Raw genomic sequence first — 23,782 nt, forward strand, 5'->3', positions numbered from 1 at the left:
TGGCCATGCTTCACTGTCAATTTTTTGTAAATTTGGAAAAATGTCGTCGAACGAAAAAGAGCGTAGTGAATTAATCCTGTGCACTCATTTCGAGAATCCGGAGTTGTCACATCGGGAAATCGGTAAGATGCTGGGAATCGTCCAATCCACGGTCAGCAGAGTACTAAAACGATACTTCGAGAACCTAACCATCGACCGGAAGGTGAAGAACGGCAAAAATGGATGCTCCGTCAGTGAAAAAGATCACAAGCGCGTAGTTAAGCAGTTTAGACGTGATCCGAGAAGTTCGGTCCGGGATGTCGCCAATAAGCTGAATTTGTCAAGTTCATTCGTCCAGCGGACCAAGCAGCGGGAGGGCCTGCGTACATACAAGGTTCAGAAGGCTCCTAACCGCGACGAAAGGCAAAACATGGTGGGGAAGACGCGAGCCCGGAAGCTGTACACCGAAATGCTGATGAAGCCGCATTGCCTGGTAATGGACGACGAAACCTACGTCAAAGCGGACTTTCGTCAGCTGCCGGGCCTGTTGTTCTTCTCCGTAGAGGACAAATTCAGCGTTCCGGAGGAGATTCGCAAGCAGAAACTATCCAAGTTTGCCAAAAAGTACATGGTGTGGCAGACGATCTGCTCTTGCGGAAAGCGGAGCGCCCCCTTCGTGATGACCGGCACGGTAAGCGGGCAGGTTTACCTTAAGGAGTGCCTACAGAAGCGCTTACTACCACTATTGAAGCAGCACGAGGGCTCGACCATCTTCTGGCCGGATCTCGCTTCGTGCCACTATTCAAAGGACGTGTTGGAGTGGTACGAAATCAACGGGGTATCCTTCGTGCCAAAGGAAATGAACCCGCCCAACGCGCCGGAGCTTCGCCCAATAGAGAAATATTGGGCGATTATGAAGCAGGCCCTCCGGAAGAACCCAAAAGTTGTCAAATCGGAGGCGCACTTCAAGAGAAAATGGATTTCTGTTCAAAAAAAACTGCAACCTGACGTTGTACAGAACCTTATGGATGGGGTAAAGAGGAAGGTGCGAGCATACGGGCTTGGGCTCGAAGTATGAATAAAAAGAAAATGCCAAAAGTTGTTTAATAGTTTTTATTTTATTATCTAAAGTTTTCAAAAGGATCGGTCTACTGGGCGAATTTCTACAGCGTTTTTTCCGTGATGCAATTTGATGTGACACACCCTTTATTACGTGATTTGTTATATGATAAGTATCTTTTATAAAACCGAGATATGACACGACGTGTCAACGATAAGCCATAATAAGTACCAAGTTTCAAAAAAAACGGAGAGTCGGGTCTGCGGTCGACTGATTTGACGTGGAATTGCTCAGGAGCTAGTTGTCAGGTCTTGCCCCGGCTTGAAGTAATGTATGAGGAAGTTGAAAAACGATCTAAATATTTATTATGGGTATAGTGAGATGTTCTTCTAGCCAGCAGGCTTCACTTTTTCGGGAATAAAATGTTCAATTTTTGAATTCTTCGAGTTCCACTGTAATTTAGCTAATCTGCAACACTGGGAAAAATGCTCACACTTGACGGAAACTCCACCCGCCGCAAGGATAACAAAAGGGTCACCATGTGACAGCAGCAGCAGCCCCAGCGGAACCATCCTCCACCGATGGATACGGATAAGCATGTTAGATGACTTTATTTTCGTGTGCTCTGTGTGTCACAGCTGAGCCAGTATAAACAACAAGACGAACAGAAACCAAGTGCAAAAAAAAAAACATACAAAACTGATACGAGACTTCGAAGGCAGAGAAGCAGCGGAGATTGAACGGCTTTTTTTTTGTTCTGCTCCTGTTCCGCTCGCTTCCGTGGATTAGATGTCGGCGACACAAAGTTGGTGAAGAGCGAATCCTCCGAATCCCGGCAGGGATGAGGGTGGTGTTGGAGGTGACAGGAGGACGGGTAAATGGGATATTGACACGGAGAAGGCTGCTGGAATTATTAGGATATTTTTCTTACATAGGGAAGATGCAATCACGACAAAGTTTCTTGTCTCCGGAAATTCGCTTTATTTTCGTTTTGCCTCATTCCAATCGGGTGGGAAGCAGGAGCAGGAGGAGCGGGATGGCAAAGAAAAATGTTCTCGTACATGAAGTTTGTGGCGGGCAGGGATTTAAAAGTGAAAAGCGGATTAGCCATACATTGTATCGCTGCGGCACACTGAAAAATGGGCATTAGCTTCTTTGCATAATTTAAACTTCACCCAAGCGACGAAGATTGTATCCGAACCGAAGAGGAAGTTTTGAATACGTTTTGATTTGTTCTGGATAAGTTGGATGAGAGATTTCGGAATTATGTATGCGTATTTATTTTGTGCGATGCGAAGAATTGCGGCTGGATTTTGTTTGACGAATATAAGTATGTATGTGTGTGTATGGTTTCGACTGTGCCATTCGAGATAAGAGTGTTGAGCGAATTCTGAATTTTCCTTTTCGAATTTCGAAGCACTGAAATGTGTTTCGGAAGTTGCTGTACGTACACTTTGATACATCTCTTTGTGGTTCAATCTTATAAGCCACCAATTTCTAATTCTCCTCGCATTGAATTGATCCAATTTCATCTTATCTTCACATGATCAAAGTGTTGATTCAAGTTCGAACTGGCCCACAGTATCATCTACCTTTCACTCGCTATCCCTGTGGAACGTTCTCCAAGATAAACACGATAGCTTCTCGTTTTATGTGCATTTGAAAATTAATCCCATTAATTGGAGTACGGTTATGCCCCGAGCGGCAGCACTATCATCTGTGCTGACCTTTGCACAAATGCTCACATGGATTTCTGCCAACAGGAAATTTTAGCTATCCTTATCCGGTGCACACAGACCAAATTTTCCACACCCAAGCAGAGTCCAGATCGTACACCATCCATAATCATGATCTCCAAACACACTCACTATCAGAATTTGACCAAAACCGTACATTTGAACGAGCAAAAAAAAAGCACCAGCAGATCGTGAAAAAAATTCAATCAATGCTAAAGTTTCCTACAGAATTTCAAGCAGTTTTTCTCTTATGAAAGTTTTTTTTTGTTGGCTTCTTTCGCAGATGATATTACGCTGCCTTCTTCTCCGATGCCTTATACAGGAGTGAGCCTCTCAACGATTGGATGCGGCCTGAATTCGGATGATGAGTAGATTGCAGTGGACCGAAAGATTGAAGTGGTAACATATATGTATTTTGTAAGTGGTTTTTCTGCTATAGAAGTATTTTCCACAACACATATCGTTTATCTTAAATCAAAATCAATCCCGCATCATGTTTTTATTCCATAAAACAAACATCAGAAGAGTTGCCATCATCGATTTTGGCTCTCAGAATGTCCCCAACCACTAGAAGCGCAAACTTGCTATCAAATAGGTCTTCGGTGGTGTCTTTCTCCCCCCTGGATCACACATGAAACTGCAATTAGGAGGAAAACTTTCCAAAGTGAAATAAAATGAATTGTTAGCAGGAAAAACAGGACGACGCTTTCCGGTGATATGTTCGTTCCGCTTGGATCGTCAGACGTTGCGATTGCAGCTGCTTTCTGCTGCCACACCCGGGTGGCCGAGCACTACATGTCCCAAAGTATGTGCCTCATCTTGTTGTTGAGAGCACATATGGTACTCTCAACTTCGTCGACATTTTCCGCAAAACCCGTCATCCGTATCATCATCGACAGCGGAAATGACCACTGACTGGGAAACAACATCTCCCCGAGCATCAGCCCAGCATCGTCATCCCACTAGCGGGCGAAGAAAGGGAAAACTTCTAGCTAAATGGATCCCAGGATCGTTAAAAATTAATCCCGCTGCCAATTAGGGGCCTATACCATCCTGGTGTATTCTCTTTTCCTTGGCTTTCCAGTCCGGATGGCCAAAAAGACGGCCCCCGTTCGGTTCCGTTGACGACGGTTCGGAAAGGGCATTGATAGAAATGATTATGTGTGATGAAATATTTGTTTCCACGCTGCCAATTTGCATTAAAAAGTCATAAGCCGGAAAGTAAAGTTAGCCGAATAAACACAGAAAAGAAATTCATGTCCGTGGAAGATGATAACGATGTGCTGCTTTGATTTGGGGCGGCGTTGATTCAGAGATGTCTATACTAGTGTTGCGTCCCATATCAGTAAGCAAAAAAAAAACTATTCAAAGATGGCTTCATGCAGAGCAGTGGGTCTCTCTTGTTGCAGAGCACAAATCGTTGATATCTTTAAAAAAAATGATATTTAATGTTTGTTTTGAAATAGAGTTTCAAAAATTCAAATAAAGTGAAAAATACGTCAATAATTCAGATTTCATTATTATTATTGTTACGAAGGACTATGTCTTCAAGTGAGGGTGGCCAATCGAAACCGGTCACGTTTTATGAATTAATGTTAACATTGATTACATACCATTCAGATAAGAAATTTTCTCATATTTGTTTTTTTATTTGTTATACTATACAATTCTTTTGTTGATAAATTGTTTTAGGTCGATGAAAATTTAAGCATTCCCATTTTTTCACACATTTGTTATGTTCATTTGTGTGCTTATCTACGCGTACTGTCAATAACGATCAATTTATGCATCGGCGAGAGACTATTTTTGTTTTGGGAGTCTTCGAAGCTAAATATGTTACGTGTCCGTGGATTCAATCCGAGGACCATATAATGACAACTTTTGAAAATGACATTTTTCAAGGCTAGAAGGTAACGTTATTGAAAGTTTAAAATCTCTTTAATATATCAGAAGAAGGGACTATTTTTCTATACCACTGCAATTTAGTCGCTCGTAAATCGGTCGTTTTAAATGCAAACTCAGAGAATAAACACTGCAAGACGGGCACTGTGAAAAGAGGAAACATTGCAATTTGAGCACCGCCCGTTAACAACTCATTTATACGGTCAGAGCGTAAAAGGAGATCATTTGCATTTTTGTCACACATTGTTTTGACTAGTAGCGAATGGACATTGTAATTTAAAGCCTTTACAAACGTAAAAATCACTAAATTTCTGTTACACAGTCTTGCTATTGCCAGCGAGTGGTCAATATCAAAACGAAGTGTGATTTTGTTCGTAACTTCAAATCCGAATTGGAGAGCGGATATTGTTGCTTCTAAAAAAAACACATTAACACAAAACACAATAACCAATTGATGAAATATATATTGTATTGTGTGAATGTGTTTTTTTTATATCGCGAGCGAAATTTCTGTGTCGGAGTGTGCTTTGCTTTAACCTTAGAGAGAGAGAGGAGCCAACCGTATAATAGTTAGTTTGTTTTCCTCATATTCTTCTTACGCTTTTTTGATGTAGGATTACGTCTTTCGGGAACATATTGGGATACAAATTGAAAATCGAAAATCGAGCACATCGTGAAAATTGTCCAATTTCAAACGCTTATTGCTCAGTCATTTCATGATGAATTAATTAGATTTTTGCGTCTATCGATTTCGGCACTCCATAACAATTTTTACATTGAATAAAATAATATATGTCGTGAAACTAACTATCGGACAATTGAAAAATATCAACCCTTATCCTAACGGAAATAACCACATCTCATTGGTCGAAAATGACGACACATGCGGCGGTTCCCTAATCAAAACCAAGCTGCCTGGGGGAAATCGGCATTGCAAATACATAAAAGTAGGGGAAGCATTTGTTCACACCGAAATGTGTTCCCTAACAGAGACATCAAAACCAAGCTGCCTAGGAAAATCGGCATTGCAAATATATGCAAGGCGGGGGTATTTTTATATTGTAGGTAAGGTGAGTGATACGATTAATTCTAGCAAATAAAATTTAAATTTGGAGCTTTAACCCTTTAACGGGCCGTGAGAACTAGGCATGTGATCAACGCAAACCCTAATACACTGCCCGGTTAGCGCAAAATGTTAGTGGCAATATAGATGCCACCTGCCCGGCTAGCGTAAAATGTTGGTAGCAATATAGATACCACCTGCCCGGTTAGCGTAAAATGCTGGCGTTTGGTTTGAAGCGAAAATGGAAATGGATTGAATAAACACTCAGAAAGTAAAAATTATAATAGAAAATTACCTTTTCCATTTCAAATATATTTTCTCTATAATAAAGTAACATGTTTTTACTCATAAGAAAAATTGATAATTGTGTTCGATATTGATAATTATCTAATATAACATTGGTGAGCTTTTGTTTTCTTTATTTCAACCATACATACCAAAGAAGGCATCTCATCTTGGGGTAACATAGGGCGGTTTGATACGCACCATCTAATAACCAATTATCGGTTGTAAACACTGCACTATGGTCCAGGAGGTGCATTTAAGTGGAAATTAGCATCTAGAGCTCGACAGTGATTCTCTAGACAAAAACTGTCTTCGACAAAGTTGTTACATATAATAGAGCGCTCATTTTTATGTTATCAAAAATAGGGTGACCAAAATTTACGATGAAATAAAAAGTCTAATTTTCTTATCTTTATAGATAGAGGTAAACATAGTTCGACAATATTATAGCTCTGGTTATTTTAAGTAACTTTGTGGAACAATATTTCTTTCTATCTCTTCAAATAACCGATATAACGTTTTTTCTCTAGGTTGAGTTAGGGTTACCATGAAAAAAAAGGTTTTTTTGCTCTAACTTTTATATGTAAAATTCTACATCAAAACTGTCTTTGAATGATCTTTAGAGCTTTCCAATCCACGCATTTTACGGTGCATAACTTGTATGTATCTTAATGCTACTCAAAGTTATTGATGTTTTTTCCCCGAAAACACGACCTTTTCATTTGCTAGTCGTTCTTTTTGGGGCAAACATAATAAAACAAATTTGATAGCATTTTAAAGAGCACATTTGACTCTACATAAGGTGAAACTTTCAAAAGAGTGTTATTTTTTGTATTTGAGTAAATTAAATTTGAAATTATGAGTTTTTGGATATAAATGAACAAGTTGCAATTTTTAAATGCATATAGTAAGCGTAGACTTTAAAGCAGCATCACTTCAGTTCAGTCTTATAGCCACTCAACATGGAGGTTCAAAGAAGACACATTGTTGATTTCCTTTTTCGGTGGACGAAATATAGAAGACGTTATACAATTATTACGAGAAAAATTTCTGACTATTTTCTTTTTCTACAATAAAATATATTTATTGTATAAAAAGAAAAGCGGGGACCGACAAATTATCAAATGCTTCCTGAATAGAAACCGTATAAAGAACAACTCGGGGCTCGACGTGTTATTTTTTAGTAATATATTGACATATTTTACTGGCGATGACATTAGTTTACCAAACTTTTGTTGTTCCTATTGTTTTATTCAAATTTATTTTTATAATCTTCCGTATGTACATATTAACCTGTTTTAGTTGTTATAATGGAAATTAAATTCATAGTAATAAATAAAAATCATACAAATAAAAAACTACAAAATCAAATACTGAGCATTTTCCGGAATCAGAAGATCGGAATATTCTGGTGTTTGCCTATTACTAAGAGATAATACTGGATCCGAAGCTGTTGCGAAGCCCAGTTCTTCAGCAGAAATTTTTTCTGTAATCTCCCGAACACGGTTACGCTTCATCCTTTGGCTCAGCATTTGGCATTTCAGGCACTTTCTGGCACTCAAAACACACATATCTTGGCATTTTTCTCGTAATAATTGTATAACGTCTTCTATATTTCGTCCACCGAAAAAGGAAATCAACAATGTGTCTTCTTTGAACCTCCATGTTGAGTGGCTATAAGACTGAGCTGAAGTGATGCTGCTTTAAAGTTTACGCTTACTATATGCATTTAAAAATTGCAACTTGTTCATTTATATCCAAAAACTCATAATTTCAAATTTAATTTACTCAAATACAAAAAATAACACTCTTTTGGAAGTTACACCTTATGTAGAATCAAATGTGCTCTTTAAAATGTCATCAATAATTTTTTATTATGTTTGGCCCAAAAAGAACGACTAGCAAATGAAAAGGTCGTGTTTTCGGGGAAAAAACATCAATAACTTTGAGTAGAATTGAGATACATACAAGTTATGCACCGTAAAATGCGTGGATTGGAAAGCTCTAAAAGTCATTCGAAGATAGTTTTGATGTAGAATTTTACATATAAAAGTTAGAGCAAAAAAACCTTTTTTTTTTTTCATGGTAACCCTAACTCAACCTAGAGAAAAAGCGCTATATCGGTTATTTGAAGAGATAGAAAGAAATATTGTTCCACAAAGTTACTTAAAATAACCTGGGCTACAATATTGTCGAACTATGTTTACCTCTATCTATAAAGATAAGAAAGTTAGATTTTTCATTTCATCGACAATGTTGGTCACCCTATTTTTGATTACATAAAAATGAGCGCTCTATTATATGTAACAACTTTGTCGAAGACAGTTTTTGTCCAGAGAATCACTGTCGAGCTCTAGATGCTAATTTTCACTTAAATGCACCTCCTGGACCATAGTGCACTGGTGTAGTGAACAAACAATACCCAACAACCACACAAAACAGCCTTTTCAGGGCCACCAAATCATTATGAAAGAGTTTAACGTTGTAATTCTTCAAACATATCCAAAAACTGCATGAAACACATAGCCTAACGGAATCTTACGTCAACTATGCGGTCGTGTCTCGGACACAACCCTCCTGTGACTTTTTTAATGAAAATTAATATCGGACAGTTTTATTAGGCTAGCAGCAGAGAAGAGAAGTGGAACTTGAGGGAAAAAAGTGGCAACGATTTGTTTTAAGAAAATGTAAACAGTGAAAAAATGGCAGGTGGTTTACGCTCTAAAAATTGAACAGAATGTTGAGATGTCTCTAGAACGGTGGGAGACATCATATATAAGGTGGAAGGTTCGTACAGTGAGTTACATTTTGCTAATTGGACAGACCTGTAATGCGACACGTTTAATTGGACATTTTACCTCTAAGGCCGAGGTGACACTGGATCGGAGTACGCACGAAAACATGATTGTGCGATAACTGATGAAGAAAAACAAACAATTTTGTTCGATAGAAGTTGTTGAATTCGAACGAAGCAAGTGGGAAGCAATGTAACCACACCAACACAATTGTATGTAGTTGTTTACTTCTCACGATTGTATGCGTTTCGTGCAACCTTATTTTCGCAAGAAGCTGCAGGCAGTATCACCGTGGCCTAATTGGACATTTTTATAAACATCGAGTTCGGGGCCCAAATTGTGGCCCCACATTGAAAATCGCCATTTTATAGCACCCTCTAGTCCAAAGCCAATAAAACAACAAAAAAAACGACTACAATCAATAATTAAAATCAGCATTTGTGGTTTCAATATTCAATAATATATTTAGACAAAAGACTAGCTCATTGGCTTCAATTTGATATGTCGATCATCTGAATTAGTTCAGTGCTTCAAATGTTGTGATTTTTTGAAAACAGCCATTTTTGGGGAAAAGTATACGAAAATTGATTTATCGGGCCACCCTAAGATGTGAATGGCACCCTAATAAAAAAAATAATACGGGTGTAATGTTTTGCGATAAAGGACAAAATTACCACTTTTGACGAAAATCTGAGAATAATAATAACATAATATAAGTGTCATTAACTTCCTTGAATAGTGTATGTGATATAATTCAATTTATATATATATATATATATATATATATATATATATATATATATATATATATATATATATATATATATATATATATATATTCGAAAACCCTCAAAAAATTGGCATTGAAGCAACACAATAAAACTGACATACAATTATGAAGGATAACTGCTTTTTGATTTTTAAAAGCATTAAATTAAAAAGCACTCCAACTAAAAAAATGCAAATAAGCGAATGCGTACTGTATGTATATTTACATTTTTTCAAATATGTCAAAATGATAGATTAAAGAACAAAAAACAGGAAAAATTGGCAAATAATGGGGGGTAAAAGATAAATCAAAGGTAATCATGGATTTTTAATAACCGTATCAGAAAAAATATTGAATTGAATTGAATAGTTTATTGAATTTTGATAAAATTGCACTGCATAGTTCATTTAAGGATAATAATATTTGGATAAACTTATGTTATTATGAACATGTTTATATAAACCTTCCCATCTTATCATTCTTCATTAAAGACCTTGCGTCAACACAGCTAAAAATCGATACACTCTCAAATCAAGTATGCCTGAAAAAAAAATTTATCATGTAAACAAGGATTGAAAATGTGGACACTTTTTAGTCAGTGAATTGTATGAAGTTCCACTGCTGTGCTAGCAGCCTCGCTAGTCATTCGGTTTTTTGTCATTCATTTTTGGAAAAAGTATTCAAGCTTGACGTGAAGCTTTGCTTATGAGAACTCATGTGCATTTTAATCCGCGATTTGGTTTTTCATGTTCTGATCGGACAGTTTCAACTAGATCGCCTTTGGAGATCTGGTGCAATTGAATTTTATTCGATACAGCGATGATGAGCTGTCAAGTGAGGCGATGTGGCAGGATAAAAAAAATCTCACCCCAACGTTTCATATCACCGATCCCGGTTGATTTATTGTTGCAAGCTCAGTGGATCGATTTTTGCAATCTTGGCGATGGCTGGATACTCTCCGATGCAATGCGAAGCAGTGTACGTGAAATATATAAAATAAGTGCTAATCACCCAATGAAAAGTGTCAATATTGACTTTTTAAATGTGCATTTTGAGGAAAGTGTTTTTGCGTCCGATGGTAACAATCGGGGCTCTGCATAGTCATAGTCAACTGAGGATAGTCAGCTGAGTATCCGTTCATTGATGCGGTAACTTCTTTTTTGCATCAGAAATCGTGTTTTCGTTCCTCTTTATATGGACGTAAACTAAGATTGCGCACGCGGGTATAAAATTAGTGTCAGGGGGAAATGGAAGTGTGGGTTGAAGTCAGTTGAATGAAGAGGCAGATTTGTATTCATTAGTCGAGTCAGTCAAAACAACCACTGGCTGGACTAGTTTACCAGTCATCCTCGCTAGTCAACGGTTGTCAATTCATTTTCTAATCAAGCCACATTTTATTGTGGGCGACTGTCGAAGCAGTTCTAGTCGAAGCGAAGCTACTGAGAGTAGAGTCGGTCTTCATTTTTCACCTTCGAAGGGCCCTGGTTTCTTATATGAATATATTAGGAAGCTCTAAGAGATAAGTTACTATGATGAAAGGCATGTTTGGACTCTACAAAGAATGTAATTCAAATGTAGATTTAGCTTATAGCACATAATACCGGTAATTGTTGTTTTTCGAGCGATGTATGAAAGCTACGGCTGTTATGCGTACAAACAGTAATTTTTCGAAAACGTTCTTCCAAAATTGCTCAAATTGGAACAAAAAATGTTTGTTCGCATGTTGAGCATATGTATTACATTGTGTAGAATGCGAAAAAGTCGATTTTGTCCTTTTTGTCCTTTTTGTCCATTTTGTCGTTTACGTCTCCTATACAAACATGGGCAGACTAGAACTCTTACAAGTTCTATGTCTAGTTCAGTTAATATAACAAACAGTTTTTCTATGGAGTTTTTGGAGTTTTGAATGAGCTCAAAGGCCTGACTGGGTAAGGAAGTAAAAAGTGCTCCCAAATAACAAGGTCTATGAAAAATATTATATAGGTAGATGGGTTATTTGCTTTTTTGGTTATTTAAGAAAATTTTGACTATTTTTTGAACCCCTACGTTGTTTTTTTGAATCTATATAGCGTTGTGCGGGAAAATTTTTTGAAGATTAGAAATTTTGGAATTTTTAAATTATGTTTTTGGACACAGCGCTGCTATTTGTCTCATAATGTATCGAAGATTGAACATATTAATGTATCAGTAACTTTCCGGTTACGCATTTTTTTATTCTCTTGAAAACGATGGTTTTATTGCGTCTGTGGAGTAAAATTTATAGGACAAAACATGTCAACATTTAATCTAGATGATTGATTCAATCTAATTTCATATGTTAAAAAACAAAATTTCGAAGTGCCAAAAAAGTAGAATTTTTGATAGAATTTAACGTTTTTAACCATAGCTCTTATAGTGAATTATATAACGATTCAGAAAAAATACCTAATTTTCTAATTCGGTACCCTATGCAATATTTTTCATAGCACCAGCGATGAGGATTGGGACTCTTTTAACGATTACACGAAAACAATATAATCATAGATTTTAGGAAAATAAAAAAAAAGTTATTGCACAATTAAATAAATTATTAATTACAAAAAAAATTATTCAAAATTTGTTAAATGTTTTCGTACTACGCGATTCTAGAGATTTTCTATAAAAAAAACACTTATGAACATATTTAAATATAGATAAAATCAGTACTGGGTCTCAAAATTATACAAAAATAGAAATATAGGTCGGACTCGATTACCCGGAGACTCGATTATCCGGAATTTTAAACTCGATTATCCGGAGTATTTTATTTTTGATTTTCGGATAATTTGAATAATTTGTATAATAATTCCATATTGAATAGCTAATATGGGTATCAAATGAAAGGGCTTGACTAGTAGAACACAGTTGTTCGCGACGAATGGACCCGAGTCACCAGCAGGCGAACAGGGGGAGAACGATGATGCAACCGGCAGAAACGAAAATGCAATCGGCTGCACTCGTCAATGCAATCCTACTCACACATACTGAGAAGTGTAGTTTTAAGTTTTCTTTTCCTTTATTCTGTTAGTGTGTAAGGATGTGTAGATTTAAGTTATTCTGTTTGTGACCTTTAGAAGAGCAACATCAATTATATAAGTGAAAATTAAAACAGCCTTTTCTTGAAGAAGTGTCCCAGTGAAGCAGCAGCAGTGAATTCCAATCTGGCCAACAGGGCGACCACCGTAATTTCCATCCTCCGTTGTCTTCTGAGTCACCGGGCGACAAACAAGCAACGAACGTGTTCGATCCTGTCGTCCTTTTGCTAGCATCGTGTTGTGCAGCGGTTAATGACGTGTTTTAGCCGCTGAAATATCTCTGCTGGTTCTGCTGTGTGCCGCTAAAAGTTAGTGTGAAAATTGACTTTATTTCGTGTTGTTTTACGGCGAATGTGCGCCGTGGTCCTTCGACGAGTCAGAGCAAGCTGCGATCTGAGTGTGCGATCGTCAGCGACTTTGTGTTGTGTTGAGACAAAACAACAGTTATTTTTGAAAAATGCAAATCCAAGATGGCGGCCACTACAAAATGGCGGAGTTCATGGGTATCAAATGAAAGGGCTTGACCAGTAGAACACAGTTATTTTTGAAAAATGCAAATCCAAGATGGCGGCCACTACAAAATGGCGGATTTCATATTTTCTCAGAACTCCATCAATATGGGTATCAAATGAAAGGGCTTGACTAGTGGAATACAGTTATTTATGAAAAATGTAAATTCGAGATGGCGGCCACTACAAAATGGCGAATTACATATTTTCTCAGAACCCCATCAATATGGGTATCAAATGACTAGTGGAATACAGTTATTTATGAAAAATGTAAATTCGAGATGGCGGCCACTACAAAATGGCGAATTACATATTTTCTCAGAACCCCATCAATATGGGTATCAAATGAAAGGGCTTGACTAGTGGAATACAGTTATTTATGAAAAATGTAAATTCGAGATGGCGGCCACTACAAAATGGCGAATTACATATTTTCTCAGAACCCCATCAATATGGGTATCAAATGAAAAGGCAAACATACAAACGTGTCAACCTTGATAAAACCGTTCAATAAATAAGTGCAAATCATAATTATATTACGTTTATCGAGAGAAAAATCGTTTTTTTTTATGACTCGATTATCCGGAGCGAAAAAAAAACAATACTCCGGATAATCGAGTCCGACCTGTATATATTTTTTGTACCTCGCAACACTGTTAATATTCTAACAAAAAATCACACATATCTATAAAAGGCTTGAAAACACGTTTGGATACAAATAAGAATAGTACTGAATCTCTAAATCCCCAAAAAAAAGCAATATTTCAAGATAATTATTTAGTACAATACTAGTCATTAGTACTTGAATTTTTGATGATTTTTTATTTAATATATCTCGATACATAATAGCGAGATGCACCTTGAGGCTCCTATGGGTTTACAAAAATAGTCAAAATTTCATATTTTCCATCTGGTGCTTTGGTTTGGGGGCAATTTCACTTCCTTACACAGCCAGACCCTTCACGGATTTCAGAACATTTACAAAATCTAAATTTAAAAGCAATTGTCCTGAAAGTCATACGTCAAACTTCCGTTTGTGCCTCTAGACACAGACCCTTTCACTTTTTTCATATGCTTTATATGCCTTACCCTCCGCCACCGTCTAGTAATTTTTTCTGATATTTTCAACGACACGATGAATGTAATTTTGAGATCCAAACATTTTATTAAACAGTGTGTGGCAGCTCGAAACCTTTGATGACTTATAGTATGCTGTCCATGTTCAGCAAGTATTATGTATAATAATCATCAAACAAATGAGTATTTTCAGCCTTTACGTAACAGATTTTTCTATGCAATAAATATTTTGAATAGTACAAAATGCGTTACAGATTTTTGAAAGATATTCTTATTCTAATATAGATAAAATGTGGCAACCCTGATTGTATCCCTCTACCTGGAAGCTAGCTGTCTACTTGAAGACTTGAACACCCAACACACTAAGCTAACTAGCACGTGTCAGTTACTTAACAGTCACAATTACTTAAGAAAAACTGAAAAAAGAAGAAAAACTTCCTGAGTGATAAGAGATTGGGATCAAGAGAAGATTTTTAAAATCGATTGCTAGAATTTCCCGCCAATAGAGTAGTGCGGGGCAAAAGAGCGCATTGGCCTTTCTAAAGCAAACGAGCATAAAATTTTGACAACAGTTTATTAGTTTGATACATTATTACACCAGCAGCTCTAATATATAAACAGGATACATTTCATGAAAATGGCAAAAAAATATGAGGTAAAAAGAGTTGTGCGATGTTTTGATCTATTATTTTCAGTTTTGGAGATGACGATTAACTTACCTAAAATAACTGGAAAGTTCGAAACTACACTGTCAAGGAAACCTTCATTCTTTAGTAGATGATAGTGCGTATTCGTTTTTATGAAAAAGTTCGAGAGCTTTTTTGAAAAATTCGATTAGTTCAAAAATTGCTTTTGAGGCAAAAGTTCGCACCAGAGTTTTGCTCTGGAAAAAAATATATATTTATAAATTTTTTTCAACCAAATTGTTAAAGGGACCCACAAGAAGAAAACTGATTTGAAGAAATGCACTCCCGGGATGCTCAATTGGCCCGACAGAGGCTTCGGGAGGGAGTCTCGAAGCGTCGGATTGCGGCAGACCTCCGAGAAGTTCGGTCCGGGATGTCGCCAATAAGCTGAATTTGTCAAGTTCATTCGTCCAGCGGACCAAGCAGCGGGAGGGCCTGCGTACATTCAAGGTTCAGAAGGCTCCTAACCGCGACGAAAGGCAAAACATGGTGGGGAAGACGCGAGCCCGGAAGCTGTACACCGAAATGCTGACGAAGCCGCATTGCCTGGTAATGGACGACGAAACCTACGTCAAAGCGGACTTTCGTCAGCTGCCGGGCCTGTTGTTCTTCTCAGCAGAGGACAAATTCAGCGTTCCGGAGGAGATTCGCAAGCAGAAACTATCCAAGTTTGCCAAAAAGTACATGGTGTGGCAAGCGATCTGCTCTTGCGGAAAGCGGAGCGTCCCCTTCGTGATGACCGGCACGGTAAACGGGCAGGTTTGCCTTAAGGAGTGCCTACAGAAGCGCTTACTACCACCATTGGAGCAGCACGAGGGCCCGACTATCTTCTGGCCGAATCTCGCTTCGTGCCACTATTCAAAGGACGTGTTGGAATGGTACGAAGCCAACGGGGTCACCTTCGTGCCAAAGGAAATGAACCCGCCCAACGCGCCGGAGCTTCGCCCAATAGAGAAATATTGGGCGATTATGAAGCAGGCCGTCCGGAAGAACCCAAAAGTTGTCAAATCGGAGGCGGACTTCAAGAGAAAATGGATTTCTGTTAAAAAAAAAATACAACCTGACGTTGTACAGAACCTTATGGACGGGGTAAAGAGGAAGGTGCGAGCATACGGGCTTGGGCTCGAAGTATGAATAAAAAGAAAATGCCAAAAGTTGTTTAATAGTTTTTATTTTACTGTCTAAAATTTTCAAAAGGATTGGTCTACTGGGCGAATTTCTACAGCGTTTTTTCCGTGATGCAGTTTGATGTGAAACACCCTTTAGGGCAGTTCAGACAAGTATTTACGAGTGAACAGTCTGAGGATCTGGCGGACCACTGCAGAACAATGGACAAAAATTTCTATGGTATGACTTTCAAATATTTACGTTTGATTTTGCGGAGTGAGTTTAGAATAAATCAAGTGAAGGTAACTATGTATTTACAAACTTGATCTATATAAATAAAAATGATTTCGTGTCCGATTTAACTCAAGAACGGAGCAACGGATTTAAACAGTCAGTATCAGAATTGATGCGTCTTAGTCTGCATCTGGTTTATATGTCAAATAAGAAATTGTATACCGCGAGTTACGTACATAAAAATAATTTCTGTGGAAACTTGAGTGTTCGAAATGATTTATATCAATATATCAATTGTGGATGGGACGATGTTCGCCAGGTCAGCTAGTTTGTTGATAAAAACGATTTCTGTTCCAAATGTTGGACATTTTCAGATATCTTCTATTGTCAGTCTAATCCCTCCCAAAAATTTCCACGTGGTGTGTTCGACCTAACATCCACCCATCTCCACCCATAAAACATCATACAACACCACCCTTCATCCCACTGGATGGTGCCTACGTGTGTAGGCAATATCCAGTTGGAAGGAGGTAATGTTGCTTCTCCCGCTGGTAATGATAAAGCATTTATTTTTGTTACAAGTTACCTCAGAAGTGCAATTCAATAAGTGCGCACTTTTGCCCCCACTATGGGGCAAAAGTACGCATTTGCCATTTTGTATTGAAATAGGTTTTTGTCTAACTACGAACAAAACTCGAGAAATTCTTGTACTACGTTTCGAAGGTAATATGTATAGTTACAATTTGGTAATCAAACTGAATTTTATTTGCTATCCGAAGCATAATAAATATATTTTTGAATTTCACGCAAAAATAATGGATTTCTTTTTCCCCAACCTAATACAAGCGGAACTGAGGTCTGTAGCAGTGATGGTAAAACATCTCAGTTTGTGTAGTTGAGAATGAAAAGTTAGTCAACTTTTTTTATCCCTTTTGTTTATTTTAGGCTCATTAGCATTTAGCTGTAACAGAGCCGGATTTTAATCGTGTACATGTCACATGTTTATCATATCTATAATTAGCACATTACACAGTTGCCATTTTTCGGCGTTTGAGTATTCCCTTCTATACCATTGCATATGGTACACATTTACACAGTAGCCATTTAGGCGTAAGAGTTTTCCTTCTGTTCTTCCATTGTTCAGCAGACCGGACAGCGGAGACAGTTGATATTGATCATTGTTGGGTTATTTATAGAACAGTAGCCCGATGTTTCTTGCAGAGCAGAGAGCAGTTGTATGGATGAATCGATCTTATTTCGACTGGGGATCGATCTCCATCGCTGATGATTATTGCGTGAACGTAGTTATTCTGTAACAACACAAATATGGTCAATGAGGGCCCTGAGTTTTGAACTCACGATCGATCGCTTACTAAGCGAACGCGCAACCAATGTGGCTACGGAGACCCTCTGAGTTAGTCAACTTAACAACTTTTTCAACTTTCAACTTTTTCCAGTGCATAATTAATCGTGGATTGAATCATGTTTGGTTGATTTTCATCCTTGGTAGCGATTGTGGCCTTCAACACAATCCTAAAATAAACAATATTTTGCCCAAAATTTGACTCAGTGGAATCTCGTAACATCGTAGAAACGAAATTCATAGAAAATTTTTTCAACAAAGCTCTCCAGTTGTTCGTAAGCGTTCAGTGTTTCATGCCTTTTTATTTATGTTCGGTTTGAATAAAGTGTATCGCCTCTTCATGGAAAACAATGGCGTGCAGTGTACGCAATGTGACAGAGAATAACAATTTTACTGCACATTCGTTAGGTTCGCCCCGATCTAACTGTGGAATAGAATATAGGTCGATAAATCGCTTAATCTCTTGCGCGCTTCACACAAGAGTTCCTCCGGATTACATCCGTATCCATAAATCCAAACGTCGGTCCATCGCAATATCTCCACATTCGTCCGTCAATAAATTGCAGAGCACAAAACAAATACAAACACACATATACTCACGGAAATCTATTCCTGCATCCTCTCCATTGCAATCATACGAAAGCACGAACCTTCGGTTCCATTGAATGTGCATTTAATTTCTATCTGATAAATTTTAAAACAAAAGTGACATATTGTCACGAACAAGAATTGGAAGTTCGTCATTTGAGGCTGGCCCTAATGTGACCCCCCCCCCCACACCTCACACCTCCCACCGAATGTGCTGCTCTGCAAAATTACCACAGAAAGCCGAACAAGACGCTTAGAGCGCCCGGTAAGGGCGGGTGAATGGGGAAGGAAGGCACCATGTTCCGTCGTTGTACGTCAGTTGAGCAAATAATAAAAATATATTGTTAAATATGTGCCGCTCTTGTGGGACCATAAATTTATCGATACGTGATGCGTTTGCCGTGTTTTGCGGGATACAGGGTGGGGGCAGGGTTTGCCAGTCCTGGGGAGGAGGACGAGCGTGAGATAAGCGCGTCCAATTTCGTGCTAGGGATGTTGCGGAGTATTGCTCGACCATAATAATCGCAAACGTCGAGACCATAATCTTGGTCGGATTTGTTTTCCCGGATTAACAATAGTCAGTATTTTTCGCAGCATCCCTATGATTTCGAAATTTAGTAGCGCCTGCATGGCTTAGCGCTTGATCCAGTGTACCAGCAGCATCAGCAGCAGCAGCAACAGCAGAGGATACGCAGGATACATCGCACCGGTCGTAGATTTCATTTTGTGGTTAGGGTTGCCACACCGAACGATACGACAGTGCAAAATGCGAAGCGCCGAAACATGTGTGGCATAGTGGATTTATGTGGAACGAGTTGCCGAAGATAAATCACAAGAGTTTTTCGGTACTTTTGCCGCTATCGGTACTGCCGCCGCACCATTACCTCCCTACCGTTGGTGACCAAGCGTCTCCAAAATGAGAAACAATGACCATCGGTGCTGTGCGGTTTTCCGTCGATACTCCATCGTCACACAGCAATGTCTCGGAAATGCGCTTCGTTGAGACAGAGGCACAGAGGGGAAAACCCCCCTTCAACACTATTTTTCCGAACCACAAACTTATACAAAAATAAGGGTGAAGGGGGATGGTTCCAGTCTTCAATCCCACCGAGAGACGAATGGATATAGATGAATTGATGTATTTATATCCATCTCACCCATCCCACCCCCTCCTCCTTTGGCGAACTAGATAAATTTCTGTTTATTCAACCATAGTTGATCAATGCGAAAGATGTCACGTTTCCTTGCGGAGGAGAAAAAACTTCCCACTGATATGATCAGCAAACGAAACAAATAGTCAGGAGAAAGAAAACGGAAAGAAGGTTGTCCAAAGATTATCCTAGCTTCGGTATCAAACAGAAAAGATTGACACCACCCATCCGGTTTGCAGAATTTTTCTTCAGGCTTGTCACACCATCGTACCGCTCGGTGCCGCTTTATATTTACTCTTGTCAAATAAAATATAAAATTTTATGGCAAACACCCTTCGAAGTGAGCTGTGAAATCGAGAATGTGCAAACAGCAGCAGCAGCATCAGCAGCGCTCTATAGTGCAGAGAAACAGGATTCGCATCCTGTGGGGGTGGGCGGAGGATGTGCTGCACATCACACGTACCGTTTGTTGTGAAATAAAGCTCCGCTCCACCCGAACTCCAGCGAATGAGAAGCAATTAATAGTTGGAACAAAAAAAAAGAGCATAAAAAAGAGGTGAACGAATTGGACATGGTTTATGCTTTTCATACATTGCTGCATTTGTTTAGCAGTCATCGCAGTTGGGTGGTTTTGGGTGTGCAGTTTTCAGCCAGTTCCGGGCGCGCAAAACATGGCCGCATTGAAAAACAAAAAAATAAAAGAACTGAAACTATTCGATTCGGGACAATAGTTCGAACATTGTTCGGACCGTAATGAATAGGATAATGGTAAATTGCGGAAAATAATTATTTTATCGGATGCTTTTTTCACGCTTGTCTGATCGTTTAGCGAATGAGTGCACAAACTGTTGTTGGGCTTTGTTATATTTTTTCTCGTTGACATGTTGCATAGTTTAAATATTACTGAAACGTTTGTTGTTCAATGCACAATGAATATAATATAGCCAAAGGGCAGTTAAAAGGTTTCAATAAATATGTCATCAGTTCAGTCACACGTACACGTGAATATTTAAGTTATATGCTTTTTCCGAACCATTGATCGAATACATTCGAGAAGTTCAGATGGCCAGAAGATAAGGAATCTAAGAGCTTGAGCTTGAGCTTGGGTAGACTGTACAATTCGTAGTTGCTCTCCGTGATTGACCTGAACCAACCAAATTGCACAAAGAACACACAGAATGACGCTTGGGACTAGCAAATCATTCTCGTTGTGCAATTTTCGGTGATTCGAGCTTTAAATGGTCAATAACGACGCCGGCCACGTCCTTACAGCCACCAGGGGAAGGGAAGGAATGTTAGTATGATATTCGCCGCCCGAAAGCCAAAAGAGTTGCCTCTATAGCGTGGTTCCCTAGCGAAAACCATGGGAGGGATAGTTGTTAGTGGGAAGAGGTATAAATCAGGATTCACTGAGGTAAGTGATGTGATTATGTGAACGCGAGCCAGCAACAATTCGACGAAGCGAAAATTTCATGTGTCACGGTACTCGATATTATTATATTATATATTCTTGAGCTTGAGCTTGGGTAGACTGTACAATTCGAAGTTGCTCTCCGTGATTGACCTGAATCAACCAAATTGCACAAAGAACACACAGAATGACGCTTGGGGCTAGCAAATCATTCTCGTTGTGCAATTTTCGGTGATTCGAGCTTTAAATGGTCAATAACGACGCCGGCCACGTCCTTACAGTCACCAGGGGAAGGGAAAGAATGTTAGTATGATATTCGCCGCCCGAAAGCCAAAAGGGTCGCCTTTATAGCGTGGTTCCCTAGCGAAAACCATGGGAGGGATAGTTGTTAGTGGGAAGAGGTAAGAATCAGGATTCACTGTGGTAAGTGATGTGATTATGTAAACGCAAATTATTGATCATTTTACGAAGCCGAACTCCGGAAATCTTATGTGTCACAATACGTGGCAAAGATTATCTTTAGGTATCCTGAGAAGGAAAACCTGTGAAGCTTATCGGATCGGCTATATTATATTATTTATCGCACGTACTCGCAATCGGGACGGTGGAGAGTAAACTGTGAGAAACCTAAGAAGGTAACCAAGAGAAATCTCATAAAACCAATCTAACAAGAATATAAATTGTTTATCATTGCGCATTTTCTTTACGAAACTCCAATTGCTACGCCGGAAAGTCATGTTTAGGAAACCTGAGAAGGTAACCGAGAGAACTCCTTTAAAATCAATCGATCCGGATATAAATTATACTGTTCATCGCATGTACGCTATATAGAAATCCAATCGTGAGAGCGAAGAGTCATCTTTGAAAACCTTAGAAGGTAACCGAGTGAAATCCTCTAAAAAAAATTTTTATACTTTCTAAAGAACTTCCATTAACATACAAAATATGTACATACATATATAATAAATACACATATAACATTACAACACACTTCATTACCTATTTTTAACACATAGCCGACTTAGTCGAAGTTTGTCCAGAATATGTAGAAATGTATTCTTCTACGCATATTCAAAGATTGCCAAATGATGACCCTACGTTTTCCAATATTTGGGGGTTTTAGCATCGCACAACGTGTTAATTTTGTTAAATTATACTATAGAAATGATGAAAAACCGGCCAATGTTTTTCGAGCATTACGGACGGATTTTGATTGTCATGGACGACCTACAGAGCACACAATCGCTAATGTAGTGCGTAAATTCGAACAAACCGGATCCGTAGCGGATAGCGGATATAAACCTGTGCATCATCGTAATGTGCGTTCGGCCGAAAATATTGCTGCTGTTGCTGTCAGTGTGGAGAATGACCCGAATGTTTCGATCCCACGGCGTGCTCAGCAATTGGGCTTGTCAAACACATCATTGTGGCGAATTTTGCATTTGGACTTGCACCTACATCCATATAAAGTCCAACTGGTACAAAAATTAGAGCGTGGTGACCATGGAATGCGTCGGGCATACGTCGATTGGGTGAACGAACAACAGCAGCAAAATGCTGAATTTTCGCATCAAATTTTCTTCAGCGATGAGGCACATTTCGAGCACGGTGACTATGTGAACACCCAAAATTTCCGTATATGGGGCTCAGAAAATCCACACGTGATTGTTGAGAGGCCATTGCATCCGCCAAAAGTCACTGTTTGGTGCGCATTATGGTCTGGTGGAGTCATCGGGCCGTATTTCTTTGAAAATGAGGACGACGAGACGGTAACTGTGAATGGTGAGCGATATGGCCGCATGTTAATCGATTTTTTTTTTGCCACGGTCTATCCTCAGCCAGCCATGTCAGCAATTCCTTTTGTTGTGATATGTTCACTGCGGCTGTGTAAGCAAATATCGCGAGCAAAGAGCGACGATTAAAAAAAACACTGCTCAACCGAGAGCGCGACGACTGAGAACGAAATCGAGGCAGAGAGTGCAACGAACTCTAACTCAAAACAGGCAACTAAACCGCCCATGTTTTTATAGGAGACGTAAGCGACAAAATTATCAAAACCGACTTTTTCGCCGTTTTGCATTCTACACATTGTACGCAACGTTTGCTCAACATGCAAACAAACATTTTTTGTTCGAAAACATTTCAGCAATTTTGAGAAAAACGTTTCCGAAAAATCACTGTTTGTCCGCATAACAGACGTAGTTCCATACTGCTTTCATACATCGTTCGAAAATCAACAACTATCAGTCTTATGTGCTATAAGCTAAATCTACATTTGAATCACATTCTTCGTAGACTCCAAACACGCCTGTCACGATAGTGTCTTATTACTTAGTGTTTCCTAATAGATGAATATAAGAAACCATTGAAACACTGCTCATATAACTACTATTTTCTGTACACTGCACTGCGATGAACAAAGAGAAGCAATTGTGTTTTTTAATGTTATAATTACCTAAATCTCTACATTTGAATCTTCAAATAATGAAACAATCAGCTCAGTAGTAAAATTAAAATTATATTGGTTCTTAGTATTATAACTCCTTGGAATCGACATCGAATTATTCCACATACTCAGCATTTACTCATACCACCATCTTTATGCGATTGATCGTGATATCGGTAAATCATGTTGCTAAAATTACCAACATTGCAGACTGCCTTTACAAATTCAATTAATTGAAAAACACGAAGAGCACCTCGCAACAAATCCAGAGCACCTTTTCCAGCTATTTCACTAAATTTCTTTCAAACCTTCTTAATGATATCCGATAACAATTGAAACTTCCGACGGAGACGTTTTGACTATTATCGGAAATGTAAATACTAACGCTACAGACAGAGCAACCTGGTGATTACGTCCAGCTATGCGTTCATTGAAACGATTGATTGTCCGCATAAATAGACGCAAGCGTTTTCCAAATGGAAAAAATATGTTTTAATCCGCAACAATCCCTCTTTTACGCCTGTAGGCAAAAAACAACAACAAAATTGCATTTTCCCAACACTAATGG

The 23,782-nt window shown here is 38.7% G+C and overlaps 2 protein-coding genes across 4 annotated transcripts in view; one reads left to right on the forward strand and one right to left on the reverse strand.

Annotated features, from left to right (window-relative positions):
• Nucleotides 1-23,782, reverse strand: part of LOC129765026 (glucose transporter type 1) — a 647,147-nt gene that overhangs the window by 507,886 nt on the left and 115,479 nt on the right. The gene's annotated exons all lie outside the window — the stretch shown is intronic.
• The window catches only part of LOC129765027 (uncharacterized), a 254,261-nt gene that overhangs the window by 119,992 nt on the left and 110,487 nt on the right, over nucleotides 1-23,782 (forward strand). The window contains exon 7 of one of the 3 annotated variants that reach the window (XR_008741331.1): nucleotides 3,059-3,192. Coding sequence is in view for 2 of the 3 variants with exons in the window: in XM_055764833.1 (XP_055620808.1) it covers nucleotides 3,059-3,147 (89 nt within the window). In the remaining variant the exon portion in view is untranslated. Of the gene's footprint in view, nucleotides 1-3,058; nucleotides 4,175-23,782 lie in introns of those variants that run through there. The other 2 variants (XM_055764833.1, XM_055764834.1) reach the window with 2 other exon arrangements.

This window comes from Toxorhynchites rutilus, chromosome 2 (assembly GCF_029784135.1).
Source record: "Toxorhynchites rutilus septentrionalis strain SRP chromosome 2, ASM2978413v1, whole genome shotgun sequence".
Lineage (NCBI taxonomy): Eukaryota > Metazoa > Arthropoda > Insecta > Diptera > Culicidae > Toxorhynchites > Toxorhynchites rutilus.